The sequence below is a fragment of the Bubalus bubalis genome, chromosome 11, assembly GCF_019923935.1.
Source record: "Bubalus bubalis isolate 160015118507 breed Murrah chromosome 11, NDDB_SH_1, whole genome shotgun sequence".
In the NCBI taxonomy this organism is placed as follows: Eukaryota; Metazoa; Chordata; class Mammalia; order Artiodactyla; family Bovidae; genus Bubalus; species Bubalus bubalis.
The window spans coordinates 79,688,271-79,698,499 of NC_059167.1; the positions used below are offsets into that span (position 1 = coordinate 79,688,271).

Here is a 10,229-nt window from a genome sequence, read left to right on the forward strand (position 1 = left end):
AAACAGTGGAAACAATGTCAGACTTTATTTTTCTGGGCTCCAAAATCAATGCAGATGGTGACTACAGCCATGGGAACACATGTATACCTGTGGCGGATTCATTTTGATATTTGGCAAAACTAATACAATTTTGTAAAGCTTAAAAATAAAATAAAATTTAAAAAAAAAAGAAAAAGAAAGAAAGAAAGAAAGAAAAAAAAAGACCCTTACTCCTTGGAAGGAAAGTTATGACCAACCTAGATAGCATATTCAAAAGCAGAGACATTACTTTGTCAACAAAGGTTCGTCTAGTCAAGGCTATGGTTTTTCCTGTGGTCATGTATGGATGTGAGAGTTGGACTGTGAAGAAGGCTGAGTGCCAAAGAATTGATGCTTTTGAACTGTGGTGTTGGAGAGGACTCTTGAGAGCCCCTTGGACTGCAAGGACATCCAACCAGTCCATTCTGAAGGAGATTAGCCCTGGGATTTCTTTGGAAGGAATGATGCTAAAGCTGAAACTCCAGTACTTTGGCCACCTCATGCGAAGAGTTGACTCATTGGAAAAGATTCTGATGCTGGGAGGGATTGGGGGCAAGAGGAGAAGGGGACGACATAGGATGAGATGGCTGGATGGCATCACTGACTCGATGGACATGAGTCTGGGTGAGCTCCGGGAGTTGGTGATAGACAGGGAAGCCTGGCATGCTGCGATTCATGGGTCGCAAAGAGTCAGACACGACTGAGTGACTGAACTGAACTGAACTGAGATGATATCAAATACAGAGACCACAAACTCTTCTTTGTGCTTAAGAAAAATGAGCTCCTTAATTTCTGTCTCTATCCCCTGATGTGTTGTCATCAAAAACCACATTGACTCTTCACATTTTTGTACTTTGCCTGTGAGCATAAGGTGTAATTCAGGATAAGAACTTCCAAAAATGTTTCATTATTGAATGATCATGGTCCCATATATTCTGCATTCTGCAGAATTTTCCTAGCCAATCTTATCCATTTGGAGATAATATATCCTCCAGAACAGATTATTCTGGTGCTTCTCAGTTTATTTTCTCCATGCATATTCTTGGAAACATTTTATTTGCCTGATTTATATTTTAGAAGAAATATAAATTGAAATTGATCTAATTATATTTAATTAATTCTTAGGACCATGTAAAGTGTGGAAACATTGAACGATCGTGTTAAAATGTAAGTGCCATCAGGGCAAAAGGACTATGTATCCTTATGTTCTGCTCCATAAGCTTTGCTTGAATGATACATTATGCCCTTGTGTATTCCCGATAGACTTTAGTTAGTATTTGTAATAAAAAAGAAATACCCTGTAATGCTAATCTAGTGATTTCGTTGGAGGCCCTCTCTTCCCCATTGTAAACTAATCCTATTCCTATTAAAACATCAAACTCTCCTGATATATGATTTTTAACCTTCTAGGAGGTGTGAGGAAAAGGAAGAAGGGGACAGAGTGAGAGAAATTCTAACCTGGTCTTTATGCTTTTAAGGGGGGCATTTCTAATTCCCAATGAATTTAATTTTCAGTGATTCTAAATTAGCACCAAATGAGAAGTAGTACTTTTGAGAGAGATGGGTTTAAGGAAAGCACTTATGAAAGGGTGGGACCTACTAAAAGAATAAAATAAGTGTTAGTTTAAAGTCAGAGTTCTAGATGACTGAGAAGAGCAGAAGAGGAACTTGAGTTGCCACTGAGCACTGGTGCCAGAAACAATCAACAAGATACTGGGAGCATCATTTTTGATTCTGTGACTTCAACTAAGCTATGAGTTGTGGAGGAGAAAATCTAGGATATTTCATTAATTAGGGGGACTGGGAAAATTGGGTTGCAAACAAGTTCATGCAGATATTCTTAAAAAAGAAATATATTTTATGGAATTCACGGCTTTTATTAGTTTAAACAGGGGTGAATGGACAACAAAAGGAAAAAAGTGACCAAAGCAGGTGAAACAGAGCCCTCGATCTTTGAGAGTCCAGGAAAGAGAGATTTCCATTCTGAACTGTAGTTGTGAGAAGAGTGTGATTAACTGCTTCCAGCAATACCAGCAATACCCTGGTAAAGCCCCTGCATTCTTGGTAGACATACACTCAGTTGTGAATGAAATGGAAGAGGGAAGATTCACCATTTCCCTCAATAAGAGTGCCCAACAGCTCTCACTGCACATCGCAACTTCCCAGCCTGGAGACTCAGCCACCTACTTCTGTGCAGCAAGAGCACAGTGCTCCCCAGGCACCTGCAGCCTGTACCCAGATCTGCAGCCGAGGCTCCAGACACACCCTGCTGTGCAGATGAAATACACACACACACACACACACACACACACACACACACACACAATTTGTTTCTGCATTAAAAGTCTTAATATATTTAGGAAAACTGACATTATATAGAATTTATTTATTGACCAAAATGGAAATGATATGGAAAATTAAGTGCAAAGAAACGTCTCTAGAAACTCCCAAATAGTTCGTATATATTTAAGACCTATAACTTTAAAACAACCTAGGTTAAAGACACAATTACAATGGATGCTAGAAGATATTTTGAAAGTAAATGTTGTGAGAGCACATTAAATATGTATGAGATGCAGCTAAAATAATACATAGAAGGAAATGTATCTTTTTAAATACTTATATCACTAAAGAAAAAAGGTTGATAAACTACTATCAAGGCTTTCAAGAAAAGATGATAGGAAAGCAAATTAAACCCAACATAAACTGAAAGAAGTAAAAAATAAAATGTCTAATTGGTGAAATACAAAGAAATCTAAGGAGATAACCATGAAATACAAAGTTAATTTTGTTAAAATAATTAATAAACTTGATATATTCCTAGGTAGAATTATCAAAGGAAAAAAGAAAAAATACAAATTATAAATATAATAAATAAAAAGAGAACTATTCTGCAGGTTCTGTTACATTCTAAGGGAATGAAAGTGTATCATTAACAAGTTTATGCTACTGAGCCATTGTATAGAAGTGGATCCACAAAGGTCAGGAAAGCTTATTTTTTGACAAAATGCAAAGACAATTCAATAGAGTAGCAAAGTGTTTTTTTTAATTAATTTATTTATTTTAATTGGAGGCTAATTACTTTACAATATTGTGGTGGTTTTTGCCATACATTGACATGAATCAGCCATGGGTGTACATGTGTCCCTCATCCTGAACTCCCATCCCACTCCCCCCCTATCCCATCCCTCTGGGTTGTCCCAGTGCACTGGCTTTGAGTGCCCTGTTTCATGCTTTGAACTTGGACTGCTCATCCATTTCATATATGGTAATATACATGTTTCAGTGCTATTCTTTCAGATCATCCCTCCCTCGCTTTCTCCACAGAGTCCAAAAGTCTGTTCTTTATATCTGTGTCTCTTTTGCTGTCTCACATATAGAGTCATTGTTGCCATCTTCCTAAATTCCATATATATGCATTAATATACTGTACTGGTGTTTTTCTTTATGACTTACTTCACTCTGTATAATAGGCTCCAGTTTCATCCACCTCATTAGAACTGATTCAAATGTGTTCTTTTTAATGGATGAGAAATACTCCATTGTGTATATGTATCACAACTTTCTTAGTCATTCATCTGCCAATGGACATCTAGGTTGCTTCTGTGTCCTAGCTATTGTAAACAGTGCTGTGATGAACATCGGGGTACACATGTCTCTTTCAATTCTAGAGTGGTAACATAGTTTTATGAGCAAATGAGATTAGGACAATTAGATATTCTTGGGAAACAATTGAAACGACCTAAATTTCACAATTTATACAAAAATTTGAGTACAGTCTCAAAATGAACCATACATCCAGGTATAAAATGTAACATTACAAATCTTTTAGGAAAAGCATAAGAGAATATCTTCATGACCTACGTCTGGACAAAAAGACTTTTGACATGACACCAAAAGCACAATCCATAAAAAAAAAAAAACAGATTTCATCAAAATTAAAAATGTTTAGAGAAGGAAAAAGATAAACCACAGAATGGCAGGAAATATTTGTAAATAGATTTTCATCAAAAGACTGTATTCTGAATACAATGAACTCTCTGAACTCAGCAGGAAGAACGCAAACAATCCAGTTGAAACCTGGACAAAAGATTCACACAGACACTTTACCAAAAAGCTATCTGGTAATGTAATAAGAATATAAAGAGATGATTAGCATTATTAGTAACTAGGGAAAAGCAAATTAAGCCACAAAGATATAACACTTCACATTTCTCACAGGCTAAAACTAAAAATGCTAACAATGCCAAGTTCTGGCAAAACTGCAGAGAAATTGGATCACTCATATATTGCTGGTGGGTGAATGGTCCAGCCATTCTGGAAAAATGTTCAGCAGTTTCACCTAAACTTAAATATTCACTTGCCTTACAGCTCCGCAATCACACTCCTGGGTATTAATGCTTGAAAAATGAAAAACTTATATTCATTCAAAATCTATACTTGAATATTCATAGCAGCTCTGTTTCTGATTATCAAAAACTGGAAACCAGCCAAATGTTCTTCAATGGGTGAATAGACAAATAAATCCACTGTAATACATCTGTACAATGACATAATATTTATAGATTTTTCTCAACTTGCAATAGAATTGTGTTTCAATAAACCATTTTCAGTTGAGAGGATCATAAATGGAAAATGCATTTAATATACCTAACCCATTGAATTGAACCCAGTCTACCTTAAAGGTGCTCAACCCTGACATTAACCTACAGCTGGGCGAAATCATCTAACACAAAGTCTATTTTATATTAAAGTGTTGAAAATCTCATATAATTGATTGAGTACTGTACTGAAAGTGGGGCTTCCAAGGTGGCTCTAATGGATAAAGAATCTGCTGGTTAAAGCAGAGACATAAGAGATGCAGGTTAGATGCCTGGATCAGGAAGATCCCCTGGAGGAGGGCACAGCACCACACTCCAGTATTCTTGCCTGGAGAATCCCATGGACAGAGGAGCCTGGTGGCTACAGTCCATACAATCTCAAAGAGTCAGAAACAACTGCAGGAATTTAACACACACACACTAAAAGTAAAAAAACAGAATGGTTGTACGAGTACAGAGTGAATGTAAGTGCGTCAGTTGTTTACTCTCATGATCTCAGGGCTGGCCAGGAGCTCAGCTCACTGCTGCTGCCCAGAACCACCAGGGAATATTATACCACATGTTACTAGCATGGGAAAAGATCATATTTAAAAATTCAAAGTACAGTTTCTACTTTATCCTGAAAGTTCATTACTGTCTTGTTGCCACTGTAAGGTAAAGAAATCCAAAATCAGAACATCATAAGATGGTAACAGTCTGTAGTGATTAAAAGAAGCAGACTACTGATACATGCAAAAGCCCAGATGGGGCTTCCTTGGTGGCTCAGTGGTAAACAATCCACCTGCCAAGCAGGAGACTTGGGTTTGATCTCTGGGTCAAGAAGATCCCCTGGAGAAGGAAAAGGCATTCCATAGACAGAGGAGCCTGGTGGGCTACAGTATATGGGGTCACAAAAGAGTCAGACAGGACTTAGAGACTAAATAACAACAGCCTAGATGGAACTCAGGATGTTATGCTGAATGAAAAAGTAGTTAATCTCAGAGGTCACATGGTATATGATTACACTTATTGGATTATTATGATGCTTACATAGTGTGATTTTGCTTAAACAACATTCTCAAAGGCACAAAATATAAAGATGAAACAGAGATGAGTAGTTAGCAGGGTTACAAAGAGTTGCAGGGATGGGGAGGGAATTCAAAGAGGATTTCTTTAGAGATATGAAACAATTTTGTGTCATGATTTCAGTGCTGATATGACCTGAACTGACTGAACTGACAAGAATTTATACATGTGATAAAATTTCTTAGAGTGATATATGAAAACCTAAGAGTGTATATCAGAATTGATATATAAGGTTATGATATTTTGCTAAAATTGTATTAATATCTATTTCTTGATAGATATGAAATAAATATCATATTTCAAAAGAATAATATTTTATTCTGGTTATAATTTCATTTAAATATAAACCACTGAATAGGCTCTGAAATTCAGATAGGCTGATTTTCTAAAATCATTTCATGTTGCAGTAATTTTATTTATTGAAAAAATCTAACTAGAGCCCTGGAACTCAGTGAAAAAAAAAAACAAAAGAGATACATTAATTATTTTGGATAAGATTGCTTTTCTCCCAGAAGGCCTAAGATCTGTGAATGTTTTAAAACAGTCAGTAGATTCTGGGTGGAGAAAAGTAAGTATAGGCTAGATGAATGACCAACCAGTAGATTTCAAGAAAGTTTTCTAGGCTGTACAAAATTATATCTTAAATAGGATGGCAAATAATTTTACTGAATAATTATCAGTGTATGTCAACTTGTTTAATCTTTCAGTTCAGTTCAGTCCTTAAGTAGTGTCGACTCTTTGTGACCCCATGAATCACAGCACGCCAGGGCTCCCTGTCCATCACCAACTCCTGGAGTTCACTCAGACTCACATCCATCGAGTCAGTGATGCCATCCAGCCATCTCATCCTCTGTCGTCCCCTTCTCCTCCTGCCCCCAATCCCTCCCAGCATCAGGGTCTTTTCCAATGAATCAACTCTTCGCATGAGGTGGCCAAAGTACTGGAGTTTCAGCTTTAGCATCATTCCTTCCAAAGAAATCCCAGGGCTAATCTCCTTCACAATGGACTGGGTGGATCTCCTTGCAGTCCAAGGGATTCTCAAGAGTCTTCTCCAACACCACAGTTCAAAAGCATCAATTCTTTGGCACTCAGCCTTCTTCACAGTCCAACTCTCACATCCATACATGACCTCAGGAAAAACCATAGCCTTGACTAGACGAACCTTTGTTGGCAAAGTAATGTCTCTGCTTTTGAATACGCTATCTAGGTTGGTCATAACTTTCCTTCCAAAGAGTAAGCATCTTTTAATTTCGTGGCTGCAGTCACCATCTGCAGTGACTTTGGAGCTCAGAAAAATAAAGTCTGACACTGTTTCCACTGTTTCCCCATCTATTTCCCATGAAGTGATGGGACCGGATGCCATGATCTTCGTTTCGTGAATGTTGAGCTTTAAGCCAACTTTTTCACTCTCCTCTTTCACTCTCATCAAGAGGCTTTTTAGTTCCTCTTCACTTTCTGCCATAAGGGTGGTGTCATCTGCATATCTGAGGTTATTGATATTTCTCCCGGCAATCTTGATTCCAGCTTGTGTTTCTTCCAGGCCAGAGTTTCTCATGATGTACTCTGCATATAACTTAAATAAGCAGGGTGACAATATACAGTCTTGATGTACTCCTTTTCCTATTTGGAACCAGTCTGTTGTTCCATGTGCAGTTCTAACTGTTGCTTCCTGACCTGCATACAGGTTTCTCAAGAGGCAGGTCAGGTGGTCTGGTATTCCCATCTCTTGAAGAATTTTCCACAGTTTATTGTGATCCACACAGTCAAAGGCTTTGGCATAGTCAATAAAGCAGAAATAGATGTTTTCTGGAACTCTCTTGCTTTTTCCATGATCCAGCAGATGTTGGCAATTTGATCTTTGGTTGCTCTGCCTTTTCTAAAACCAGCTTGAACATCAGGAAGTTCACGGTTCACGTATTGCTGAAGCCTGGCTTGGAGAATTTTGAGCATTACTTTACTAGCATGTGAGATGAGTGCAATTGTTTAATCTTTAGTTCCTCTCAATTCAAATCTTTAATATTAATTGCCCTTTTCAAGCCCTTTTTCAGGATCTGACAAATTTAATGACCAGGGAAACATGAGTAGACAAAGTAAAAGTTTGTGGTGAGCCAAACTTTTTTCCATCTGAGCACAGACCAGCTGCTCTAGGAACATGACAAATGCCACTTCCTGTCTGGGGGAGGAGCCACACAGGAACCAGGTACTGTGTATATGTGCTGCCAGGCACTCAAAGACACTGAAATCTTAGCTTAAGGCAGAATTAAACACCTTTGTGCAAGGGAATCCATGCCTCATGCTGCTCTCCAGCCTGCTCTGGGTGCTCCTGGCCTTCACCTTCTCTGGTAGGGATGCTTCCAAACATGGGTGTGAGTGTTCAGGGTGAAAGGCCTGCACACAGGTGCGTGGTGCTTCACAGGGACTTGGGGAAGAAAGGAGATTGGAGAAAAAAGCAAGCATCTTAGGATTTAGGTTTGTAAATATCTGGGTCCTAAATAGGTCTAATTTGTACATTATTTGGTCCACTATTTCAGCTCTGTTTTCTTCTTTTTTCCACAGGATCTGGTGTGGCCCAGAGTGTTACTCAAGACCAGCCAGACATAGTCAGTGAAGTGGGGAAGGCAGTCACCCTGAACTGTCAGCATGAAACAAGTTGGGACATGTTATACTACTACATTTTTTGGTACAAGCAGCTTCCCAGTAGACAGATGACTTATCTTATTCGTCAGTATTCAGATGATGGGAATGCAAGAGACGGCCGCTACTCTGTAAATTTCCAGAAAGCTCATAAGTCCATCAGCCTCACCATTTCAGCCTTAGAGCTGGAAGATTCTGCAAAGTACTTCTGTCTTCTCTTAGACTCACAGTGCTTGAAGTAATAGGAAAGGCTGAACAAAAACCCCAGAACTAAATAAAAGAGAGACCTCCTGCTGCAGGAGCCCAGCTGAAATGCATACCTGCAGACCCCAGGCAAGAAATGGTAGTCCTGTAGTTGCTTTATCTGTAGTCTGGATCAGAGGTTTTAATTCTAAATAAAAGCTTCTTTGGTATCATTTGGAAGCAGGTGTCCAGTGTGACTGTCGACTAATACATTCTCCTCTGGAATTCTTGACTTTAAGTCAATCATACAGAAGATGTGTAAAGTTGTCTAAAGCTGTAAACTTGCTCCATAATAATTTAAAGTGACAGTTTCACTAAAATACACTCACATCACAAATCTGGGTATAGTTATCATGAATCATAATGAAAATCATTTCCTTAGTCCTTTCTTCTTAGAGTTGTGTCAGTTAAGGTACAATCAGAGAAGCAGAACCACTAGTGGTGTCTGTTAAATAAGAAATTAGTTATAAAGATTAGCATTCAGGAAAATGTTGGTCTGGTAGAAGAGTGTATACAAAGCTGTTATATAACTATCTGGTGTTGAGATTGAATTTAGTGTTAGTTGGTTGGAGTAGTACTTGTAGAAGAACATTGGATAGAGACTGAAGCATGGATGAACTGTGACTCACAATGACATACTAGAACCATGAAGATAATGGAGCCCACAAAGACACACTAAAACTTGTCTATGTCTCACCTCCCTCCGTTTCACAGTAGTGGGTGACCTTAGGAGAAGTAGGTGTCATTTGGCATCATGCTTACATACACACTTTGCCCAAGACAAAGAGAAGATGAGGGGGAGATTTGGTTGGAAGTGAAGGACATGTGAGTCAACAATAAAATGAGCTATCAGATCAGCAGTAACACATGTGAGTAACCATAGTCCCTGGAGCCCTGCACCAAACCCCCAAACATAAAAACTATGGCTGCTTCATCACAACTATCTTCCAAATGTTAGACAAGTTCCTTTGGGGGCCAACCCTAAGTCAGAAGGATATGGGAAGCACATTCTGGGAAAGATGTTTTCAGTTAGTTAAGATAGATCAAAGCTGCTACAGTACCCTCTTTGGTAACTTGTCATCCATCTATACTCTTTTAACCACTTTTGAATAAGGATGATCGGAAAGCTATGCTTCTTGCTCATGTTGTTGTTGCTCTTCAGTCCGTAAGTCATGTCTGACTGTTTGTGACTCCATGGACTGTAGCTCACCAGGCTTCTCTCTCTTCCACTATCTCCCAGAGTTTGCTCAAATTCAAGTCCATTGATTTGGTCATACCATACAACCGTCTCATCCTCTGCTGCCCTCTTCTTTTGCCTTCAATCTTTCCCAGCATCAGGCTTGGTCTTTTCCAATGAGTTGGCTCTTCTCAATGAGTGGCTAAAATATTGGAGTTTCAGCTTCAGCATCAGTCCTTCCAATGAATATTCAGAGTTGATTTCCTTTGGGATTGACTACTTTGATCTCCTTGCAGTCCAAGGGACTCTCGAGAGTCTTCTCTAGCACCACACTTCTTGCTATTATGATGCAGTAATTCCTCATTCAACCCAAAATTTTCTAACCGTATCCTTCAAAGATTAGAGCAAGTCCATTTATCCATTTGTAGGTGATGTTACTTTATCTTCTAGCTAGTCACACTCTCCCTCTGAATCCTGTATCTTCACTACTG

General features: G+C 38.6%; 1 gene segment (V, D, J or C); it reads left to right on the plus strand.

The window, feature by feature from the left end:
* The first annotated feature begins 7,977 nt into the window (after positions 1-7,977).
* LOC102390862 lies at positions 7,978-8,560 on the plus strand. The segment is given in 2 exon segments: positions 7,978-8,026; positions 8,241-8,560. Coding segments are annotated over 2 exon segments (369 nt in total).
* The last annotated feature ends 1,669 nt before the right edge of the window (positions 8,561-10,229 follow it).